The 26041-nt window shown below is 36.6% G+C and overlaps 1 protein-coding gene across 1 annotated transcript; it reads left to right on the forward strand.

Annotated features, from left to right (window-relative positions):
• Positions 1–2932: 2932 nt before the first annotated feature.
• LOC132369681 (inactive caspase-12-like) lies at positions 2933–24485 on the forward strand. The gene is given in 8 exon segments (XM_059929358.1): positions 2933–2951; positions 3908–4159; positions 17589–17629; positions 17631–17762; positions 18677–18911; positions 19327–19474; positions 23810–23918; positions 24312–24485. Coding segments are annotated over 8 exon segments (1023 nt in total). The 5' UTR covers positions 2933–2944; the 3' UTR covers positions 24411–24485.
• Positions 24486–26041: the final 1556 nt, after the last annotated feature.

Genomic DNA, 26041 nt, shown 5'->3' on the forward strand with positions numbered 1-26041 from the left:
GTGAAAATATCACTGTGAAATGCTTCTATAGGCCAAAAAGGCTATTGGGGATTAAATACTTAGTCTGACAATGTGGAAGTCACTGGTTACATTAACAAGAGTCATTTTGGTAGGGGGCTAGAGACAAAAGGGTGATTGGAGCTCGTTCAAGACAGAATAAAAAACATTTGGAGACAGCAAGGATAGACAATGATTTTGAGGAGTTATGGGGAAGTGGCGCCGAGAGAGGGTTTTTTAATATGGGGTATTATAATGTATTTTTGTGGTTATAGTGTTGATATGAGTAAGTGGGAAAATCAATGATGTAAGAGAGTAATGTGACTATTGTTAAACAATGTCCTTGAGTAGGTGAGAGTGAATGAATAGAATGAAGAAAGTGATGGCTTGGCCTTAGATAGAATTATAGGAGTGAAGGCCAGGTATAGGAGACCAGGTAATTGTGAGTTAGTAGATCTTGAGACTAGAAATATTCTTTGGGATAAAATTGTTTGGGAAATTGGGCCCAAAGAGAAGGAAATATATTCCCAACATATCACTTTTCCAGAGAGATTGCAATATGTACATAGCCAAAAATAATATAAATGTTCTTCATTGGTTCTTTAACATTTAGTTATTATAACAGACCAAGCACAGAAGGCTTGGTTGTGGATACACAAGTGAATGAAAATCTTAATAAGTTGACAATGTAAAATAAAAATATAGGTTAAAAATATTGGTATAATTGGAGGTAAGAAAAGATGGAGGGGATTGTATGAGGGCAAAAATCTTCAATTTACGTTCAAGAAAAGTAAGCTACTGAGCAATACTGATGGAAGAGGAAATGAAGGTTAAATATATTATCTAATATTTAAAAATTGTGATATCAAATATTAGGTAGAATAGGATGTAAATGAGGCGGTGTAAATGAACTGCATCTCATTTTTCAAGGTGAACAATGGCATTGCTTGTATTTGATATATAAGAAAATAGAGGTATAAAATAGGCAAGTTATTGAGAATTCTGAAGATTACCACCAGAAAATAAAAATAGAAGTAATTTAGGGAAGTGACATGTAGGATACGGGATCGAAGATGGGGAGAGATACTGGAGAATATGGTTTTTATTAAACACTTTGCTGTACTACTGGATTAGTTGCCTTAAATGGGCATAATTTGACAAAATATCTTAAAATTATAATCTATCAACACTTTAATACTGTATAGTCATCAAAAATGAGATAGTTCTTAATGTGTTGACTTTTTTAGAGGTTTGTCATACATTGTCAAATTTTTAAAAAGCAAATTATTGATAATATGGGAAAGAAGTTATAGGTAAATATGTGTTTGTCAGTTATCTATTGCTGAGTAACAAACTACCCCAAACTGCAGTGGCTTAAAGCAATAAACATTTACTATTGTTCACAAGTTGACCAGTTCACTGAGTGGCTCTTGTATTTGGAATTATTCATGTGTCTGAGATCACCTGCATGTAGGGTAAGCATCTATACTGACATTGTTGGGACCTCCTATATTTTTGGCAAGCATCTGGCTTTGGAAAGTGTAAATACAGAGTGAAGTAAGTCAGAAAGAGAAAAACAAATATCATATATTAATGCATATATGTGGAATCTAGAAAAATGTTACAGACGAACCAGTTTGCAAGGCAGAAATAGAGACACAGATGTAGAGAACAAACGTATGGACACCAAGGGGGGAAAGTTAGGGGGGATGAATTGGGAGATTGGGATTGACATATATACATTAATATGTATAAAATAGATAACTAATAAGAACCTGCTGTATAGCACAGGGAGCTCTACTTCACTGTACAGTAAAAACAAATGCAACATTGTAAAACAACTATACCCCTATTAAAAAAAAAAAAAAAGCTGGTCTAGCATGACCTTGGCTGAGACAACTGGGCTTTCCTCTACTCGATGTCTCTTATTCTCTAGTAAACTAGGCCAGGCTTATTCACATGGAGTTTCAGGTGTCCAAGAGGGTGAAGTGCACAATGCTTCTGAAGATCTGTGCTCAGAACTACACAATGTCCCTCTACTGTATCATGTTGGCCAAAACCAAGTTACAAGGTCAGTCTGTAGTCAGAGCAAAGGGCATGGATACAAGTAGGCCAATGATTGTGGCCATCAATAAAATCAGTATTGTATTATGCATTTTTTATAAGCATAGAAAAAGATTCACAAAGATGCAAGCTAAATATATAATTGCATTATATATGTGTTGTATGTTTGTAATGTGAAATTAAAGAAGCTGGATGATCTTACTCTGTTTCACAAAATTTTCTATTGTTTCATTTTCATGGAAAACATCTATGTATTATTTTAAGAAATCTTTAAGAGTTCCTTGTGCATTTAACAGATAAAAATATACACATGAATCTCATGGATAAACAATACCCAGAATTGACAAAGTAGCAGATGAGGAGAGAAATAAAGAGATCATTTATCTGGGGTTTTAAAACTGTTTGGCAGTTCTCAGTCAATTTCTCGCTCCCCTTCCCCCAAGGCTTCTAAGTTCACACTTCATTTCCGGGGTTGAGGAGACATCAGTCAAGTGAGGCACCCCTACTATTTAGTGGCTAAGGGGTGGCACAGAGACAAATAAGGGTCAATTTGACTTATTAACTGTGTTAAAAATAGTCTGGAAAACAACATAGAAACTTACGTTTGTGACCCTGTGTGTGTGTGTGTGTGTGTGTGTGTGTGTGTGTATGTATTTCATTCTGGTGACTTTGTTACAGTAAGGAGAAAAGTCAGTATTCACTTCCTGTGTTCTAAAAGAGAGAAGCTACATATCAGAGGAGGAGTCAAATTCTATCCTGTCAAAGAATGAGAGAATTTGAGAAGCTGCAGTTTCCCTTTTAGGTAATGCTGGTCCACTGAGAGCAAAGAAAGAAAGCTGCTTTCATTTTCACCGCTTTTCCTGCCCAGGGAGCTGGAGCAGCAATGGCTGGTGAGTCGCTCCAGGTTTTCTGTTGTTTATGGTTATGTTTTGTGGGGAGAAACAGCTCAGGAGGAAGGAACGGGTGAGAGGAGAAGGAGCAATGAAGGGGGCACACACGAGACACAACTATTTTACTCTGAGACTGTAAGGGATGGAAGCTTGGGGCACAGTAATGAGTATGCTAACAAAGTGTTTTAGACAATACATTACAACTTCTTGGAAAAACGGAAAATTTAGAAAATCTGGACCTATGTTCTTAAAACTTTCTTGTTGATTTTAGGCTTTTCTTTGGACTTCTGGACTTGACCCAGAGCTCTCACCCAAGTGTTACCTTGTCACAGTGAAAGGCCATGCAGTAAAAATGCAGAGTAACTTGAGTTTCCTACATATTTCTGCTCTCTGTGTGAATTTTAGTTTATAACAGTGAGCAAACCAGATACAGTTTGTGCTCTCAATCTCTGCACAGAGAGTCACCCTGTCAGCCCTGCCCATGGAAACAAAAATGCATTCTTTTACAGGTGTAATATGTTTTACTGCTATACATATTGAATATAATGTGTTTTTAAATTAGGTATTGATAAAAATGACAGGAAGTGAAGGCATCATGGGTGATACAAAGACTAAACTGAGTCAGTCAACTCTCACTGACTTACACTGAAGTTGCTTCACTTCTCTGGACCTCAGTTTCCCCATCCAAAAAAAAAAAAAATTAGAGAATTGAACATCCATAAGTATTAGTCTAAGTGTGGTCCTCAGGCTAGCAGCTTTGGCACCACCTCAGAAATTGTTAGAAATGTAAATTCATGGGCTCCACCCTGATCTATCAAAAAAGAATTTCTGGGAATGGAATACAAAAAGCTCTGCTTATCAAGCTTTTTCAGGAGATTATTTAAAATCGAGAACCACTGGCCTAGAATCAGATATCTAAGCTCCTCTCCGTGTCTAAAATACTATCATTCTCACAGAGAAAAGACCACCAAAAGAAGATCCGGTCAACATGGTGAAGTTAATGGCCAGGAACGTGCTTGATGGCATTTTTGATGATTTGATGGAAAATAAAGTGTTAACTAGGGGTGAGTTACAAAGATTAGGGGAAGAAGTGGACCACATTGTGAACAGGACTGGAGACCTGGTTGATGATCTCACTGAGAAAACGCAAATGGCAGGCAAAATATTTAAGGACCGTTTCTTCAACCCCAAGAAACAACTGAGTTTAAGTGAGTATCTCAGTAAAGGGCTAGTAACTTGTTCTTTATCTACTATCCTTATGCAGTTTTTGTCTTCTTATTTCTTTTTGCAAGTGGATAATATACTATTCATATTTCTAGCACCTTCTTTGCCTATCTTATTTAATGCCACAAAATGCCCTGATCTACCCAGTCCCTGTTCCATCATCCCCAGTCTGACACAGATTAAGTGTTGAGTAAATATTTGTTAAAGGAATAAATGGTGTTGGTGCTGTATTAAATTAAATGATAGTCTTTAACTAATCTGTGCTACTCTGGCCATACACTGTGGCCTTTAGAGTCATTCCCAGATATAGAATGATCAGTAGAACAAAATCCACCATCTTCTTCTTAGCTGTGGATTACCCAAGTAACAAATCTCTGAGAACCTGTATTTCTCCTTGCTAAAGGAAGACATAGGGAAATTGAAAGTTTGAGGAACATAGATGTGTCCTTCTCTCTAGAGCATGTGTTGGCACACTTTTTTTTTAATGAGCCAGAGAGTAAATATTTCAAGCTTTTCGGACCATATGGTTTCTATAATAATTACTCACATCTGCTGTTGTAGTATAGAATCAGCGATAGAAAGTAAGTACAAAATAAGTGTGGATGTGTTCCAATAAAACTTTATTTACAAAAACAAGTGTCAGGCTGAATTTGGACAGTGGGCCATAGTTTGCTGACCCCTAGTTCAGAGTAAAATTATACATGAGTATATCCTCAATTCTTGGAACACCCTCTGGGACTATTTTGTTATTGTTGAAAGACTAACTTTTGTACAACAATGTATTTTTCTTCCTCATAATGAAAAGTGCTATTTCAGAAAACCTTGATTAATGAATTTGAATATTCCTTGAATTACAGAAGAGGAAAATAATGAGTTCTTCTTTGTTTCAGAGAAAATCTGCCTCCTCTTTCACTTGGCACAAAGTTACAGTTTTCTAAAACAAACCTGGAACTTAGAGAATGGGGCAAATCTCCATGCTTCATAGAGTAGTCAGTCCCATGCTGAGCATAGTCATTTCCTAGTCAGTGCAAGGGAAAGAGTTTGAAGTGTATAGGTTCTATAAACTTAGTTCTGCTAACAAATTTTATTTTACTATTAGTTCAGGATCTCATCTGGAAAATGAGAATGATGAATCTGAGAGCACTGAGTCATCTTCTTCTTTGACAGGTAACTACCTCCAAATCACACATCCCAAGTGAATACTCTTAGACCCCTAGTGCTGTTAGAAGGTATTTCCTTAAAAACCTAGAAATTCTATGTTCTCAGTCAGTTCTCATCTTTGGAAATAACCTTCAGAATAGAACATTGATCCTTAAATTTTTTCATTCCACCTCAGAATCTGAAGATGAAAGTGAAAAAAGTAGAGATGAGGAAAGAGTTGAATCAGCCCAGGCATTGGCTCTCCCTCCAACAGGTAACTGCCCCAAACCCAGTGGCTCATGGGAACCCTCATTCATTACTTGGGGTAAGGCAGCTGTACAACGTCCCTACATTATAGTGGAAAGACCACTGAACTGAGGCTCAGAAAGTCTGGCTTATTTCTCTCCTCTGCACCTAACAAAGTCCCTTAAAGGTAAGGTTAGCATTTACATCCCTGATATTCAATTCTCCTAAGAATGTAGAAGTTGAAAGTGAAGATTATGAAACTGAGAAGAATGCTAGATTGTCCCAGGTATCTGTTCTAACTATGATAGGTAATATCATGGACACATAATGACATTATTAAAGCAAAGACAGATAAAGAAACTCCTTATGGTGTAGTGGAAAGAGAACTGAAGTAAAACCCAAGAAATCTGTAAGACTGAGCCCATCACTGTCTCTGATTAACCATATTTGCTGGTATAACCAACATTTCTGAGACTCACATTTTTAAACGGAGTTGATAACATCTCTGAAAGGATTCATAAAACATCAAAGATATAGGCAACTACCTACTGCACAAAACAGAATAAGGATGTGATTAAGAAAAACACATTAAAAAAAACAGCATGAGTCACACATACTATGTGGTCACCAAAGAATCTGATGAATTATTGGGCCACATTAAAGAACCATAGCATCCAGAAAAAGGGTAATGATAGTATTGTCTTCTGAGTACTATATTTTCAAAAGTACAGAAAAACTTACAAAAGGAATAAAAACTTTGTCATCTTTATTCATTGTTATATCCATTCATACATTATATATTCATATACTAATTGAAAATCTACAGTATGCTATTTTAATTACTGTGTTTATAGCAGTGAGCAAGATAAAGTTACTGCTTTCATACAGTGTAGTGAGGGCAGATATATAGTAAACTCCCAAAAAATAAACAGTATAATTTCAGGGGATGTACACAAGAAAGAGGATTAGGCCATAGAAAGCGATATTGTTGTTGAGGGGAGGGGTACACATGAGTCAGGGTGAACAGTTATGAGAACTCTTTTGAGATTATATTTCAGTATATAACTGAACAATAGGGAGGGAATTGTGCCAAAATTTAAGGCAAAAACATTCCATGGAAAGAGGAAACAAGAACAAGGGCTGTGAGTCAGGAATGGTCTTGTCATGTAAAAGGGTAATAGAGAAGGCTGGTCTGGCTGGGGAGTAGGAAATGAGGGGGATATGGGTGCAGGAGCTGTCAGACAGACTGGGATGGCCATAGCATGTGGGGCCTCTGAGAGAATGCAAAACAATTCGGATTTTATTTGCAATACAAAGCCTTTGGAAGTTTTTGAGCAGAGGAGTGATAAACATAGAATAGAAAATTTACTTGTAAGCTATTTAAGTGTTTCAGTTAAGAGATAATAGCTTTTAGGCCTGGGTTACAGTAATAGAGATGATAACAAGTGGTTATATTTGGGATCTGTTTTGGAGATAGAGTCAACAGAAACTACAGATGGATTGGATATGGGCTAATGAAAGAGACAAAGGATTTGTAGAGACATGAATAGAACTAGAGGCTGTCATACAGAGTGAAGTAAGTCAGAAAGAGAAAAGCAAATATGGTATATTAACGCATATATGTGGAATCTAGAAAAATGGTACAGATGAACCTGTTTGCAAAGCAGAAATAAGACACAGATGTAGAGAAAAAATGTATGGACACCAAGTGGGGAAAGAGGGAGGTGGGATGAATTGGGAAATTGGGATTGACATATATACACTAATCTGTATGTATTTTATACTAATATGTATAAAGTAGATAACTAATGAAAACCTGCTGTATAGCATAGGGAACTCTACTCAATGCTCTGTGGTGACCTAAATGGGAAGGAAATCCAAAAAAGAGGAGATATATATATATACATATAGCTGATTCACTTCACTGTACAGCAGAAACCAGCACAACATTGTAAAGCAACTATACCCCAATTAAAACAATAGAAAAAACAAATGATTCTAAGTTTTGGGCTCAGCAACTGGGTGAAAGATATCAATTCCTGAGAGAGAGAAAACTTGTGGTTGAGAGAAAACTTGGGAGAAACCTATCTGTAGAAGAAGATGGTATCAGAAGTTCTTCTTTGTAAGTTTAGTTTAAAACATGTTACATCCAAGAGAAAATGTTGAATAAACAGGTGATGTACAACTGAGGAATTCACAGAGATGTTGGTACCACCTAGAAGAGGCCACCTAGGGAGAGATGTTGATAGAGAATAACAGAGACTCTAATATAGAATAATCCCACTTTTGGAGTTTGGCAGATGAGGAAAATTTAGCAATGAACACAGACAGATTTCGAAAGAGTAGCTGGAAAATGCAGGATCACAGAAGCCTAGAGAGCATTTTTCAAGAAAGATGTGTTCAACCATGCTAAATGCTAAGCAAGCAACAAATAGTCAGTGGTAACCTTGATAACAGGTATTTTGCTTAAGTTGTGAGGATAATAGCCATTTTATGCATACAAGAAAAAAAAATCAGAGTTGAAAACATGAAAATAGTGAAAATAGACAATGCCTTTAACGACTGTGCTGAGAAGTGGAGCAGAGAAATGGGACAATAGATGGAGGGGAAACAGAGTCAAGGAAATGTGTTTTTAAAAGATAAATTAAGATTCTAATATGCCAACGGGGATAGCATAGAAGGGAGAGAGGTAGAAATTGATGCTATAGAAGATATGGCTGAATAAATGCTTGAGTAAACTTCCTGTGTGTGAGAGGGAAAGGGACTCATAAGGAGTGGTATCACGCTTAGATCAGAGGAAGAACATATCTTTCTTTTTAGTAGGAGGGAAAGAACAGAAGGTGGGTAGAGATATAGGTAATTTGATGAACTTGTTGATTAAAAGGATGTAATTGTTCCTTTTTTTGATGCAATAATGTTATTTATTTATTTTAAAATATATATCTATTATTTTTCAAATTCTTTTCTTATTTATGTTGTTAAATAATACTGAGCAGAGTTCCCTGTGCTATACAGTAGGTCCTTGTTGGTTATCCATTTTAAATATAGCAGTGTGTACATGTCAGTCCCAAACTCCTAACTATCCCTCTCCCCCACCCTTCCCCCAGTAACCAAAATATTTTTCTATTATTTATTTATTTATTTATTTATTTATTTATTCTTACTTTTCTTATTGGAGTATAGTTGATTTAAAATGTTGTGTTAGTTTTACTGTCAGAAACTAACAAAGTGAGTCAGTTATACATACACATATACCCACTCTTTTTTAGTTTCTATTCCCATATAAGTCATTACAGACTATTGAGTACAGTTCCCTGTGCTATACAGTAGGTTCTTATTAGTTATCTAGTCTATATATAGTAGTGTGTACATGTCAATCCCAAACTCTCAATTTATCACTCCCCACTCCTTTCTACCCTGGTAACCACAAGTTTGTTTTCTACATCTGTGACTCAAGTTCTGCTTTGTAAATAGGTTCATTTGTACCATTTCTTTAGATTCCACATATAAGCAATATCATATGATATTTGTCTTTCTCTGTCTGACTTATTTCACTCAGTATAACAATCTCTAGGTCCATCCATGTTGCTCAAAATGGCATTAATTCATTATTTTTTATGTGTGAGTAAAACAGTGCAACAATGAACACTGGGGTGCATGTATCCTTTCCAGTTATGGTTTTCTCCAGATATATGCCCAGGAGTGGGATTGCTGGATCATATGGTAGCTCTCTTTTCAGTTTTTTAAGGAATCTCCAGACTGTTCTCCATAGTGGCTGTACCAATTTACATTCCCGCCAAGCATGTAGGAGGGTTCCTTTTTCTCCACAATCTCTCTAGCATTTATTGTTTGTAGATTCTTTAATGATGGCCATTCTAACTGGTGTGAGGTGATACCTCATTATAGTTTTGATTTGCATTTCTCTAATAATTAGTGATGTTGACCATCTTTTCATGTATCTCTTGGCCATCTGTATGTCTTCTTGGGAGAAATATCTATTTAGATTTTCTGCCCATTTTTTTATTGTGTTTTTTTGTTTTTTGATATTGAGCTGCATGATCTGTTTGTATATTTTGGAGATAATCCCTTGTCAGTTGCTTCATTTGCAAATATTTTCTCCCATTCTGTGGGTTTTCTTTTCCTTCTGTTGATGGTTTCCTTTGATATACAAAAGATTTTAAATTTTATTAGATCCCATTTGTTTATTTTTGTTTTTATCTTCATTACTCTAGGAGGTGGATCAAAAAATATCTTGCTGCAATTTATGTCAGAAACTGTTCTGCCTATGTTTTCCTCTAAGAGTTTTATAGTGTCTGGTGTTACATTTAGGTCTTTAATCCATTTTGAGTGTATTTTTGTGTATGGTGTTAGAGAATGTTCTAATTTCTTTCTTTTACATGTAGCTGTCCAGTTTTTGAAGCACCACTTATTGAAGAGACTGTCTTTTCTCCATTGTATATTCTTGCCTCCTTTGTCATAGATTAGGTGACCATAGATGCCTGGGTTTACCTCTGGACTTTCTATACTCATCCATTGATCTATATTTCTGTTTTTGTGCCAGTAACATACTGTTTTGTTGACTGTAGCTTTGTAGTATTATCTGAAGTCAGGCACCTGATTCCTCCTGCTCGTTTTTTTTTTTTTCTCAAGATTGCCTTGGCTATTCGGAATCTTTCATGTTTCCCTACCAACTGTAAATTTTTTTGTTCTAATTCTGTGAAAAATGCTATTGGTAATTTGATAGGGATTACATCGAATCAGTGGATTACTTTGGGTAGTACAGTCATTTTCACAACAGTGATTCTTTCAATCTAAGAACATGGTATATCTCTCCATCTGTTTGTGTCATCTTTGATTTCTTTCATCAGTATCTTATAGTTTTCTGAGTACAGTTCTCTTGTTTCCTTAAGTATGTTTATTCTTAGGTATTTTATTATTTTTGATTCAATGGTAAATGGGATAGTTTCCTTAATTTCCTTTTCTGATCTTTCGTTGTTAGTGTATAGGAATGCAAGTGATTTCTGTGTATTAATTTTGTATCCTGAAACTTTACCAAATTCATTGATGAGCTCTAGTAGTTTTCTGGTAGTATCTTTAGGATTTTCTATGTATAGTATCATGTCATTTGCAAACAGTGACAGTTTTACTTCCTCTTTTCCAATTTGGATTCCTTTTATTCCTTTTTCTTTTCTGATTGCTGTGGCTAGGACTTCCAAAAATATGTTGAATAGTAATGGCAAGAGTGGACATCCTTGTCTTGTTCTTGATCTTAAAGGAAATGCTTTCAGTTTTTTACCATTGAGAATGATGTTTGCTGTGGGTTTCTGGTATACGGCCTTTATTATGTTGAGTTAGGTTCCCTCTATGCCCACTTTCTGGAGAGTTTTTATCATAAGTGGGTGTTGAATATTGTCAAAAGCTTTTCCTGCATCTATTGAGATGATCTTATGGTTTTTATTCTTCAGTTTGTTAATGTGGTGTATCACATTGATTGATTTACATATGTTGAAGACTCCTTGCATCCCTGCGATAAATTCCACTCGAACATGGTGTATGATTCTTTTAATGTGTTGTTGGATTCAGTTTGCTAGTGTTTCTTTGGGGATTTTTGCATCTATGTTCATGAGTGATATTGGCCTATAATTTTCTTTTTTTGTGATATGTTTGGCTGGTTTTGGAATCACGATGATGGTGGCCTTGGAGAATGAGCTTGAGAATGTTCCTTCCTCTGTGATATTTTTTGGAATAGTTTAAAGAGGATAGGTGTTAACTCTTCTCTAAATGTTTGATACAATTCACCTGTGAAGCCATCTAGTCCTGGACATTTGTTTGTTGGAAGTTCTTTAATCACAGTTTCAATTTCAATACTTGTGATTGGTCTGTTCATATTTTCTATTTTTTTCTGGTTCAGTCTTGTATCTTTCTAAGAATTTGCCCATTTCTTCGAGGCTATCCGTTTATTGGTATAAGGTTGCTTTGAGTAGTCTCATATGATCCTTTGTATTTCTCTGGTGTCCATTGTAACTTCTTTTTCATTTCTACTTTTATTGATTTGAGTTCTCTCCATTTTTTTCTTGATGAGTCAGGCTAAAAGTCTATCAGTTTTGTTAAAAATTGAAACAGATTTTAGTTTCATTGATCTTTGCTATTGTATTCTTCATCTCTATTTCATTTATTTCTGCTCTGATATTTATGATTTATTTCCTACTAACTTTAGGTTTCGTTTGTTCTTCTTTCTCTAGTTGCTTTCGGCGTAGGGTTGAGTTGTTTACTTAAGATTTTTCTTGTTTCCACAGGTAAGATTGTATTGCTATAATTTTCTCTCTTAAAACTGCTTTTCTGTGTCCAATAGGTTTTGGATCATCATTTTTGTTGTTGTTGTCATTTGCCTCTAGTTATTTTTTAATTCCCTCTTTGATTTCTTCAGTGATTCATTGGTTGTTTAGTAACATACTGTTTAGGCTCTATGTGTTTGGGTTTTTTACAGTTTTTTTTTAATGTAATTGATTTCTGTTGTGTTCAGAAAAGATGCTTGATATGATTTCAATTTTCTTAAATTTACTGAGGCTTGATTTGTGGGCCAAGATGTGATCTATCGTGGGGAATGCTCCATGTGCACTTGAGACAAAAGTGTATTCTGCTGCTTTCAGATGGAATTACCTATAGATATCAGTTAAGTTTATCTGGTCTAATGTGTCATTTAAGTCTGTGTTTCCTTACTAATTTTCTGTCTGGAAGATCTGTCCTTTGGTATAACTGGGGTATTAAAGTCACCCACTATTATTGTATTACTGTCATTTTCCCCTTTCATGGCTGTTAGCATTTACCTTACATACTGAAGTGCTCCTCTGTTGGGTGCATATATATTTGCAATTGTTATAATTTCTTCATGGATTGATCCCTTTATCATTATGTAGTGTCCTCTTTGTATTTTGTAAGAGTCTTTATTTTAAAGTCTATTTTGTCTGATATACATATTGCTACCCCAACTTTTTTTTTAATTTCCATTTGCGTGGAATGCCTTTTTCCATACCCTTACTTTCAATCTGTACGTGTCACTAGGTGTGAAGTGGAGTGTCTTGTAGACAGTGTGTATATATATATACACTGGGTCTTGTTATATGGGTCTCTTATATGGGTCTTGTTTTTATATTCATTCAGCCAGTCTATGTCTTTCAGATGGAACATTTAATCCATTTACATTTAAGGTAATTATTGATATATATGTTCCTATTGCCATTTTCTTAATTGTTTTGGGTTTGTTTTTGTAGGTCTTTTTTTTTTCCTTCCTCTTATGTTCTCTTCTCTTGTGGTTTGATGACCATCTTTAGTGTTGTGTTTGTGTTGATTTTTCTTTTTTATGTGTATATCTATTGTAGTTTTGAAGTTTGTTGTTCCCTTGAGGTTTTGATTTAGTAGTCTATATATGTACAAGATTGTTCTAAGTTGCTGGTCTCTTTCTTGCCCAGAGAAGTTCCTTTAGCATCTGTTTTAAAGCTCCCTTCATAGTGCTGAATTCTTTTAGCTTTTGCTTGTCTGTAAAGCTTTTGATTTCTCCAATGAATCTGAATGAGGGACCCACTGGTTAGAATATTCTTGGTTGTAGGTTTTTCCCTTTCATTGATTGAAATATATCATGTCACTCCTTTCTGGCCTGCAGAGTTTCTGCTGAAAAATCAGCTGATAACCTTATGGAGATTCCCTTGTATATTATTTGTTGCTTTTAATATTTTTTGTTTGTCTTTAATTTTTATCAGTTTGATTAATATATGTCTTGCTGTGTTCCTCCTTGGGTTTATCCTGTATGGGATTCTCTGCACTTCCTGGACTTCGGTGAGTGTTTCCTTTCTCATGTTAGGGAAGTTTTCGTCTATAATCTCTTCAAATATTTTCTCAGACCCTTTCTCTTTTTCTTCTCCTTTGAGACCCCTATAATGCAAATGTTGGTGAATTTAATATTGTCCCAGAGGTCTCTGAGACTGTCCTCATTTCTTTTCATTCTGTTTTCTTTATTCTGTTCTTGGCAGTGATTTCCACCACTCTGTCTTCCAGCTCACTTATTCATTCTTCTGCCTAAGTTATTCCGCTCTTTGTTCCTTCTAACGTATTTTTCATTTCATGTATTGTATTGTTCATCTCTGTTCTTTAAATCTACTAGTTCTTTGTTAAATATTTCTTGTATCTTCTCAATCTATGCCTCAACTCTTTTTCTGAGATTTTGGATCATCTTTACTATCATTACTCTGAATTCTTTTTCAGGTAGATTGCCTATCTTCTTTTCATTTAGTTGTTCTTGTGGGGTTTTATCTTGTTTCTTTATCTGGGACATACTTCTCTGTCATCTCATTTAGTCTAACTTTCTGTGTTTACAGTCTCCTTTCTACAAGCTGCAGGATCTTAGTTCCTCTTGTTTCTGGAGTCTGCTCCCTAGTGGGTGAGGTTGGTCCAGGGGCTTGTGTAGGCCTCCTTGTGGAAGGGACTGGTGCCTGCCCTCTCACAGATGGACCTGTGTCTTGTCCCTCTGATGGGCAGGGCCATGTCTAAGGGTGTGTTTTGAGGCAGTTGTGAGTTCAGTACAACTTTAGGCAGCGTGTCTTCTGATGGGTGGGGCTGTGTTCCTACCTTGGTTGTTGTTTGGCATGAGACTTTCCAGCTCTGGGCCTAAAGTTTGTTGGATGGGACCAGGTCTTGCTGCTGAAATGTGGACCTCTGGGAGTTCGCACTCCATTCAATATTCCCTGGGGCTTCTGCTACCAGTTTCCTTGCCCTCACAGTGAAGGATAGTTGACATCTGCCTTCCCAGGAGACCCTCTAAGACCCCTAGGTAGTTGTAGCCTGCATTCCTATGGAGGTACTGCTTTCTGTGTCTCTCCAAGAGTGGAGTCTCTTTTTCCCCCAGTGCTGTGGAGCTCTTGCACTCAAGCCTGCTGGCTTTCAAGACTAAAATGTTCTGGGGCTTCTTCCACCCAATGCCAGACCCTCAGACTGTATTGGAGGGCTATTTTATGTGGAACCTCTCTGTGTAACCTGCATGGGTTTAATATTTTTTGGTGCAAGGGCTGTTTTTAGTATAGATGTCTGCCATCTCTTTCCTCACTGTATAATGGCTGTTATTCCCTTTATAGGAGTTGTGACTTATGTTGTAGTGTCCAGAGCCTGCAATGGATATTGAGCAGGGTCTCCCCTTTGCCCTGTGATTGTTACTTCCTTGCCAGAGGTGGGGTCTGCTCCCTAGTTGTTGGAAGAGAGGGCCCCAGATCTGTTTCTTAGCTGTGTTTCTGATCTGTGGTTTGAGGTAGGCAGGACTGCAGTACTCCTACTGGGAAGGAAGCCACTGAGTATTCCTCCTCTGGAGCTGTTCACCTATGGGTGTGCTCTGTTGTGTCACCTTTCACCTATTGTGAGAGCTCTCAGGTTACACTTTTGATGGCACTGCTTTCAGCCCCACCTTAACTGTGGGTATGCCAGCAACTGGCCTTGGTATCTCTCAGAAGATTTTTTCACCAGACCTCCAGCATAGATCCACTGAATTCAGGTCCCAGGATTGCAAGTAGTCATGGATCTGGACCTACTGTGGGTGCTATGGAGGCAGCTCTGACTCTAGCCTGGCCCAACCCCTATGTATATGTGCCCACAAAGTCTACAGATGCTAAAGCTAGGTCCGTCTTGACTGTGGGAGCACTTGTTGCCCATTCAGACATTCTGTAGGTGCTGAGATTACAAGGCTGGTCACGGGGGTGTCAATTGAATCTTCACACAGCTGTGAGGAGAGATTTGAGTTTTTCTTCCTTAGTTGCATGTTCCCTGGGGCTCAGCTGTGGTTTCAGCCCCACCTCTGCATGTGGGCCACCCACAGAGGTCTGCTCCTGAGTCTTCCCTGGAGCACACGAGTCTGCCCCGGTGGGGAGGGAGCTTGGATGCAGCACTGAGGCCAGGGTCACAAGAGACCTGGTGGTGATGGGCATGCAGTAAGCCAGTGGTCCTGGGCATGAGGGAGCTGGCCTGGGGAGGCAGCAGCCAACATGTGGGGAGAAAGGCTGCAATGGCTTCTCCACCCCTTAAGTGTCACTTAATCTTGGCGCTTTGCTTCTACGGTAGTCCAGGTTTCCTCCACAAGCATTCCTGGTTGTGGATTTCCTCACTCCTGTCCCCTCAAGCAGCCAACAGCAGTCCTTTCCCCGGGTTTGCTCTCCAAACCCCATGTTCCAACACCCAGGCCCTGTGTGCACCAGTGGACACGCATCTCAGGCAGGGGCATGCAGGGCTGTGGCACAGACTGTCTGTGTAGGTCTCACTCTGTCCTGCCCGCCACAGACCAGTTGCTGCACTCTCTTCCAACAGCCTCAGAAGCTCCCCTTTTGTCGCAACTGATCTTCCCACAGGTGAGTGTGCTTCCTTGGATGCAGGAACCTCTCCTCTCCTTCAGCTACCCCACCCAGAGGTGCCGTTCCCATCCTGCTTCCTCTCCTCTTCTTTTTCCCTTCTCCTTTCCTTCATCCTACCCAGTTATGCAGGGATCTTTCTTGTCCTTTTAGGTGCCTGAGGTCCTCTGCTAGTGTTCAGCCAGTGATCTGTGAGAATTTTTCCATTTGTAGATGTATTCTTGATGTATTTATGGGGAGAGATGAGCTCCACATCCTCCTACTTCTCAGCCATCTTGATCTCCATCAATGATATTCTTATGCAAAAATATTAGAAGGAATAAAAGGTTTGTTGCCTAAGGGAAAATGTGAACCAGGGGATACTTGGTAGCTATTTTCAAGTATGAGAAGATAACTATTCATTAACAAGCAGTCATAAACTTTTAATCTGTGCTAGGTATCATTCTAGATACTGGGAATACAGAGATTAGAGATTAAAGACATCTTCCCTGTCTTAATTATGCTTACAGTACAGTAAACACAATTAAGATAAAAATAATTATTTATATGGGGCATTTACATAAAATAATAGAAACATAGGGAAAGGTATATTGAAGTCATGGGAGAATTCATGGGCTTTACAGGAAGAGGAATTAGATTTTTTTTCTCTATGTTCCCAATGTGGAAAATATATACCAGTGTTTGGAAAGTTCACACTTTATGATGCTCAGAACTGTTTAAAAATGCCTTAGAATGTTGTAAGTACCCTGTTAGTGGAGATATTTCAGAGAGTGATAATAATAAAGTAGGCATATAGTCAGCAGAGTTCAAATATCTGAATAATGACCTTATTAGGCAAGATGAACATTAGGCTTCCTTCCCAATCTTAGATATCATGTTTACGTGAGTCTAGTGTGTTGGGTCTGAGAAAGCAATCAAAGTTGTGACCACTAACAAAAACAGAAATTTATGGTGAGTTCAGTAAGAAGCAGAAAGCAAAATGGGGAGTATTCAAGATTTGTGTTTTAGTCATTTTAAATATGAAATGATTTTCTTATTATATTAAACTTTGTGGTGGGCTGGCAGTAAGCATTTCTGGAGAATGAAAGCCCAGTCAAAAGATCTGCATGACTTAATGGCAGTGGATGTTACTGTTTAATGAGCCATTTTTTCTCTTTTAGCTCCTCAGGAAACACAGGCTTCCCAACCTGGGAAGTTAAAACTTTGTCCTCCTGATCATTTCCATACACTGAAGACAACGAAGGAAGATGAGATGATATGTTTTGGAAGATTTTCCATTTAAACAAGATACTGGGACTCACTCAATTTTAGTTCTTGTTACAAACGTCCTAAGATCAGACCAAAAGCACAGGATGTTATTTAATCATGTTATCTAATTATCTGGTTCTTACATCTGATTTCCTGTCTCTTCCATCACATTCTGAACTCCTATCCACCACCCAACCGAAGCCAAGTTCCTAGAGTGTATACTCAGACCTAGTATATGTTTTCAATTTCAGGTATTGTCTCTTTCCTCAAGAGAACATATTTCCATTCCCAAGCTCTCCAGCCATCCACTGTTTAATTGTAAGGGCCTGTTTTGTATGAACTTTGGAGGCAAAATTAGGAGGTCTGAAGCAACTCATTTTGTGTCTGTTAATTGCAGATATATCCAGTGATGGAGAATGAAGGCTGGACACGCCTGGCCCTCATCATCTGCAACAAAGAATTTGACTATCTTTCTAATCAATATGGTTCTGAGGTTGACCTTTTGGGAATGCAAGATTTGCTTGAAAACCTTGGATACTCAGTGGTTGTAAAAGAGGATCTCACAGTTCTGGTAATGGACCAGGAGAGTGGGACAAGCTTCCTTCCCTCCTAAACAGTTTTGAACCTCTTCCTTAGCATCTGTAAGAATAAAATTCATGTTATAGAAATTATATTTGCTCCAGAATAGGATTCCCTTAATTTCAGCATCCTCCCATGCACAATCTCATAGAAAATATTTAGAGCAGCTCTATGTAGCAGTATTTCCCCCAAATGTTGGATCTTAACTAAAGTTCTCAACCTGGGAGGAATCTATTACTTGATAGCCTGGGTGAGACATAAGCTCTGGGCCCTGAAAGTTACTGATATCTACAGAAAGAGCTTATGAGACTTTTACAGTTTCAATATCATGTGTGTAAATGTAAAACCAGGTGTGTAGAAAAAAATTGCACATACACACATAAAGAAAATGTTGTGATTCTGGCCGTGCCAAAAATAATCCCAGAGGGCTTTAGACAAACCATTTTAAACCTAACTTTCTGCTGTTCCAAGATGAAGGAATTTGTTGTGTTTCTAATTTTTGCCAATAGAAAATTCTCTCTGTCTCTGCCTCTGTCTCTGTCACTCTCTTTTTAATAAAAACTTACAGAAACTCCAACATGTAAAACAGATGAAAGCAAAGCTCTCGTATTGGAGACATATCATCTCACTTGCCCCTCATTATACTCCATCTCCCAGTATCTTCTTAAGTGTAAGGTTCTATTGAAAACCATTGGGCTAGATGATATGTAAAATCTCTACTAACTTTAATATTTTACACATCTAATTTCCTGGTTTTATGTCAGAATATAATTTATCTTACAATTCCATTCAGTCCAAATCACCTGATTCTTTAATGCCTGCTCCTTTTTGTGAACTCGACCTATTATTTGAGTATAAACTATATAAGGAGAATTCCTCAATAGTAATTCTGGAGTGTTTTTTCAGGAAATGGAAACAGCGCTAAGACAGTTTGCTGCCCGCCAAGAGCACCAGTCCTCAGACAGCACATTCCTTGTATTTATGTCACATGGCATCATGGATGGAATCTATGGGACAAAATTCACAGAAAAAGACCCAGATATTCTTCGTGATGATACCATCTTCCAAATTTTCAACAGCCGTAACTGCCAGAGTCTAAAAGACAAACCCAAGGTCATCATTATGCAGGCCTGCTGAGGCAGTGAGGCTGAGTTCAGGAAACCCAGGGAGTGGCCATGTACTTCTTTCTATTAGTCTAGAGTCTAGCTTTCATTTTCCCAGGGATGGGGAGAGAAACAATATTTCAGTATAACTCTTAGGTACAGTCCAGAAAGAAATTGTAATAAGGCTGTACTATTTTTCTTTTTTTTTAAGAAATAATAAATAGCCTAGAATAATGAGGAATATACTGATTATTTGGGACTAGGTTGTCAACATGATCATTCTAAACTTAAGTGAGCTTTATGTGGTTCCCAGTCAGTGAGGCAGTTTTTCTAGTAGCAAGACATTTGCATTTTTAATAAATGCCATATTGAAAGGAATAATTGTAAAAGAGACTTTCTGTGTGTATGTGTGTGTGTTAATATAACATCTTTTATAAGACATGGATGTCTCAGAAGGTGCTGGAGTTGTTTGGGTGACTGACATGGGAGAAGCCTCTGCATATAGGTATGACCAGTTCTTGCAGTGTTCCATCTGGAATGATGCCATTACAAAGAGCCATGTGGAGAAAGACTTCATTGCTTTCAAATCTTCGACTCCACATAAGTGACTTCAGAGAGAACAATTTCTAGATCTCCTATTAATTTCTTGATCACAGGCTTGGTTTTGATCATATCTTATCACTAATATAAGAACATTTCTTCCCTAACTAATGAGATATTTAGGTGGGGAAGATATTTAAGTACTGAGATTTTCATGACTGGAAACCTGTATGTATTGATACTGGAGGAAATTTTCAAAATAAACAGGACTTCGGTGAAGACCCAGATTTAAAATAGTCTAAAATAGTCTATACATAAATCAAGAGGTTTTTTAGATGTAGCAATGGCACAGAAATGTATCATCTTCTCAGATTTGGTCCAACTGATGATCTACTAACAACTAAATGAGCCAACCAGTGAAACTGTAAAGCTTGCTCAACACCTATCGGCCTGTTATTTGAATCTAGTCTTAGGTTATTAGTTAACATTCAAATGCCTGACTTCATGAGAGTGCAGTCAGTGACTGAAAATCCTTCTTTGGCAGGAAAGTCACAGTAGAGGTAGAAATAAAAGATATTCTTGGTTACTCATGGTCATACCTGTAGAAAATCTATTTAACAGTCATTCATGATATTGTTTTATCAATGATTTAGATAACAAGGGCAGTTTTAAAAACCTAGTTTATACAAGTTCTAAGTGTTTTAGTGTAGTAATTTCAAATTTTAATGTGCATGGGAATCGTTGAGACTCTCATTAAAACATAGATTTCTCATTCAGTATGTCTGGGGCAGGGCCTGAGATTCTTCATTTTTTAAAAGCTCCATGGTGATGCAGTGCTGTTGGTTCATGGCTGCTTGTGACTAGGAAGGGATTAGAGGACCCTCTGAGTCTACCTGGGGAAATAGGCAAAAGACCATGCAGGAAACACCCATTCCACAACTGGAATAGTTCTACTTCTCTTTGTTTTACATATTGGAGTTTTAATAATATTTTATTTGAAAGAAGAGTTCTGTGCTTTTAGCTCTTAAAGGAAGTTTAAAAAGTATATGCAGTCTGATACATACTCTAAGAGATTGTTTAATTTAATTGAGGAAATAAAGTCTAATATGTGAAATTCTTGCATTAATATTTTTATATACATAACTATGTGCAGATAATGTACTAGGTGCAAGGCATGTGATACACAGCTAAAGCAGGCATGGTCACTAAACATTACAGAGTGTATGGTCAGACCAGGAAGACAGAAATTAATTGGGGGAAAATATCTGTTATGTTTAACAGAAATAAATAATGATTGCCAAATGTGATAAGTGTTTTAAAGAAAAAATGTGTGCTCACATTTGAAAGATGAAGGAGTTAACCATATCAAGGGCATGAAAGACAAAATCAAACAGACTCACTTATGTCACGTGGTTTTAAAATGGAGCCGAGAGGCCATTAACGAAGTGAGCTTTATGCACATCCTCACCAGCTGAAACATGAACTTTTGAGCTGGACTAAACTACAAATATGCCAAATATTCCAATAACTCTGTAAGAATACCTGCTACTTGCTCCAGTAATGGACTTTTGCTGAGTGATAGCCTTGGCAACCAATCATGTTCAGTCAAGTCTAGCTTTCTGCCTTGCAACACCGATCAAAATTCTTTGTAAGCAAATTATGTAGACATTCCCTTTTTTGTCTTAAAAACCTCTGATTTTGATCCTTAGTGGGACACTATTTGGATTGCTACCCAAATCTGTGTGCCTTGAATAGCAATTCTTTGATCCCAAATAAATGCTTTTGCTTGATTATTGCCTCTTAACATTTTTAGGCTGACAAGGGTAAGAGAGGAATATTCCAGACAGAAAAAAAAAAAAAAAAACTGTACGAGGAGGGCGTGAGAAAGAAAGAAAGGAGCTTAGAAAAGAGAACCAGAGAACCAGTGTGGCTAAAACACAGAGCCAGGGGACAGTAACCAGAAGGAGTTTGGAGAAGTACACAAGAGCCACATAATTTGAGGCCTCATATGTTAAGGAAGGATTTGGTCTTTTGCACTAATATATTTTAATACTAATTTTACTTTATACTACTACTAATTTTACTTTATACTATTTCATTGCTTAGGTGACTTTTAAGCAATGAAATGATAAGATTTTCTTGCTGTTTTTTCTTTTTAAAAAATTTTATTGAAATATAGTTGATTTACAATGTTATGTTAGTTTCAGGTGTACAGGAAAGTGATTCATTTTTTACATTCTCTTTCATTATAGGTTATTACAAGATATTGAGTATAGCTTCCTGTGCTATACAGTAGGTCCTTGTTGGTTATCTATTTTATATATCATAGTGTGTATATTTTAATCCCAAACTCCTAATTTATCTATCCCCCCTTTCCCCTTTGGAAGCCATAAGTTTGTTTTCTATGTCTCTGATTCTATTTCTATTTTATGAATAAGTTTATTTTTATCATTTTTTTAGAGTCCACATATAATTGATATCATATATTTGTCTTTGTCTGGCTTACTTCACATAGTATGATAATCTCTAGGTCCATCCATGTTGCTGCAAATGACATTATTTCATTCTTTTTAATGGCTGAATAGTATTCCATTGTGAGATATATATATATACATATATATATATGTATATATATATATATATCTCACATTTTCTTTATCCATTCATCTGTCTATAGACACTTAGGTTTCTTCCATGTCTTGGCTATTGTAAATAGTGCTGCTATGAACATTGGGGTGCATGTATATTTTTGAATTATGGTTTTCTCCAGATATATGCCCAGGAGTGGGATTGCAGGATTATATGGTAGCTCTATTTTTAGTTTCTTAAGGAAACTCCACTGTTTTCCATAGTGGCTACACCAATTTACATTCCCACCAATAATTTAGGAGGGTTCCTTTTTCTCCACACCCTCTCCAGCATTTATTATTTGTAGACTTTTTGATGTTGGCCATTCTGATCAGTGTGAAGTGATACCTCACTGTAGTTTTGATTTGCATTTCTCTAATAATTAGTTATGTTGAGCATCTTGTCATGTCCCTTTTGGCCATCTGTATGTCTCTTTTAAGATGATCACTGTGAGGATTCTGTGGAGAATGAATTACAGTACAACAATATTAGATGTAGGGAGATAGGTTAAAATGCTATTGCAGTATTACAAGCCATAGGTGATAATGATAGTCTTGGGATGAGGTAAATATTTGGATCCAGGAAATAATTAGTATATAAAATTTATATGGCCTAGTAGTTTAGTGAGTATGTCTGATGAACATGAAGACATGATTGAGGTGACTCAAGTTTTCAAGTGGAGAACTCTGGTTCATTCATTAAAATGGGAACCCTGAAAGAAAATTTGAGATGCCTTTGGCATATTTCAAGATGAAATGAAGAGTGGAGCGTTACATAGCTGTATATTCCAGAAGAGAGAGCATTTGAATTTTGGGAGATGCTTGCCTAAGAATGATATCTAATATTCTAAAAATGGATCAATTTATCTAGCAACAGAGAATAGAAGGAGAATAGATCCTAAAGCTAAGGTTTGAAGAACTCTAGAGTTCAGGATCCGAGACAGAAATATTAGTCAGCAAATTATACTAAGAAAGTATGGTCAGGGAATAAGAAAACTAGGAAGATATGTTGTCAGAGTTATGAAGAAAGAATTTGTTGGAGTTACCAATATTTTCTGATGTGAATGGGAGGCCAGGTAAATGTGAGGCCTGATAAAGGACCATTAGACTTAATGAATTAGAGGTCATGGATGACCTTGGGGAAAGTCATTTGGTAAAGTTGTTGTGGGAAGGAGAAGACAGACAGAAGTGAACAAGCTAGGAGGAAATGAAGATGTTGAGTAGAGATAAATTGGAGAAATTTAACTATAAAAAGGAAGGAGATATAGGAAGGTAGCTGCAGATAAAGTGACAATTAAGAGAATATTAGCTTTTTCTGATAAGAGAAATTTGATCACATTGCAATGGTAAAGAGAGGTAGTAATTCAAAAGATGTTCACTCAATAAAACAGTAAGTGCAAAAAATTAAAGTATTAAAACAGTATGGATGAAGAGGAGGCCCAGAGTCAAGGACTGTCAAGACCTGGCTTCTTTTATTCTATCATGTAGTAAATGCTCAAAAGATTTATGTTCTTTTCTACTACTTGCAGTCCTAGAGGCCATAATGTTGGCCCTGCCTACTAAGAAAGTCAAAGGAATTTATAATTGAGGGTCTATGATGGCTTCTCTGGGCCTGTTATGGAAACATCTCAGCATTATCCATATTTGGCCTCCCTCCTTCCTACGAAGCACCAAAATCAAACTTTGTTCAAAAACTATGGCTCTAAGAGTCTTGTACACTTATATGGTGGCTGAATTCCCCCATTATTTTAAAACCGTTTATTTTCAGGTAATGTTTCTTGGATACTTTACACAAATGGCTCACTCTTCATTTCCCAACTTATCTACTACTTCAACGAATATTCTTGGTGTTATCATTTGGAGGAGATTTTTCGAAAGGTAGGAATCTCCATGTCTTTTCAATTTATGTCCCAGAAAACTTTGTAGAACTGTTTGCAAAGCTTTTCTGTGAATCCTGAAGCTCTTAAGTCATCTTGATACTCCTTCCTGTACTCTAAGTTTAATTAAAGAGGAAGTTTTTGGAAGCACACTACGTAGAACCAGAGTGAGTTTTTCTGATTCCGATAGCCTTGCTTATTTAACGAGTGCTTTTGAGAGTACTATTTCATTTGCATAGGTACTATATCCAAGGAAAAGCTAAAAAGTTCTTCTGTTTATATTGTATTATCTGACCACAGCCTTAATACAAACTATATACTATATACTCACTTCTGAGAAGAAGTCCAGAATTCCCTTTAAATTTTTTTTAAAAAGATTTCTTCACTATTTGAGGTTCAACATTCATTTGAGACCCCAAATGTACTGACCCAGATGCCCACGATTGAAAGAGTATCCATGATACGATATTTCTACCTCTTCCCAGGGAATTAAAATCATGCAAAGCATTCAGGTAAATGTATCCAAGAAGTGGATTTGGGTTTTCCCTGCTCAGAGTCTATACAAAAAGTCTGGACAGAATGGAGAACAATGACAGAGTGCTGCAGCACTGTAGTCACTGAAGCTCGTCTTATCTGCCTTTTCTTACTGGTCGCTGGTGAAACCGTAGTTTTATTTGACTTTGGCCATTGTATAATGACTGCACGTGAAATGATAAAAGTCCAACGGTAGCTTGCTAGAAAACATTTCAGTCCTCATTTCTCTCAAGGATCTACTCAGTGAATATAAAATACTTAGTTTTGATGCATGTACAAACATGCTATGTAGAGCAGGTGTTTAGCTTCCTGACTTCCGAGAAGTCAGTTTTGCTGAGTCACAACCCTTCTCTGTTTGTGATGAGGGCTGCCTGGACCACAGTGTCAACTGTTATCGCTGGATCTATGCTGAGACCATGAGACCCTAGTGTAGATCTTCCCATTTGGGGATGACAGGTCCATAGCCCTTTTGTGAAGATACATCTCACAGGAGAGATGAGTTCTATTTATATCTTATCTCTAGGAGCCCAATTACTCATGTTCTCTTCTCTTTATTTTTTCCAGGAGAATTAAGGCATTATGGATCCTATGAATCTACTATTTTAAAAGGTCAACTTAATTAAGAATATTTTTATATAAACTTCCCAACTGCCCATCCTCCAAAAATAACAGGGTAAAATCATTCCTATACTACTGCTGCATTAATGCTTCATAAATTCTTTTAAAATTATGCTTGCTTTCTCATTTTACCATAAATATGTCATGCTCATTACAAAACAAATTTTAAGTATAGAAAACCAAAAATTTTAATGAAGAAATAATACTTGTTAACCTTTTTGGTATTTCTAGATGCAAGTCTAAATACTTCTACATTTTTTTATTGTCAAGATTTGTTATATGCACACAAGAAATAAAGCCGATAATGATTGGCAAAGAAATGAAGATAAATGCCTCTTTTTAATACTGTTACTAATTTAATAGATAAAAATAGTCAATTTCATTGGAACATATTTTAAGTATCTTTATTAGCTAGATCTTAATATGAATTATTAATTCATATTATTTTCCTATTTTGTTTCAAGTTTTTTGTGTTTTTCTTATCAACTTGTGTAAATCCTCCCTGTATTAGAAGGAAGGATTAGCTCATGTTCTTATGTTATTAGATCATGGTCATGTTAACATGTATTTCTTAGTTTGATATTATTTTGTGTATGCTATTATGTGACATGTAGAACATTGAAATTTTCAGTAATGACATCCATTTATATTTTTCTGCATTTACTTTTACTTTTTTAAATGAAATATTGTACTACTTCATCAATAATTTTTTAGAATTGCTTTTAAGATTTTTTTATCAATCTCTAAATTATATATGTTGTTTCCTATGAATTATGGGATACTATTATTAAGGATATTATTGATATTTTTTCAATGAATTACAAACTGTGAAAGAAATACTTGTTGATTCATACTTCATTTTCTTACTAATTGTCTTTAATATTAATTTAGAATGTGCTTGGGCTAGTTGTTTTTGGAGAATATATAATACAGATACTAGACTTTGGTTTTTACATTAGGGAATCTTTGACT

The sequence above is a fragment of the Balaenoptera ricei genome, chromosome 8 (assembly GCF_028023285.1).
Source record: "Balaenoptera ricei isolate mBalRic1 chromosome 8, mBalRic1.hap2, whole genome shotgun sequence".
Taxonomy (NCBI): Eukaryota; Metazoa; Chordata; class Mammalia; order Artiodactyla; family Balaenopteridae; genus Balaenoptera; species Balaenoptera ricei.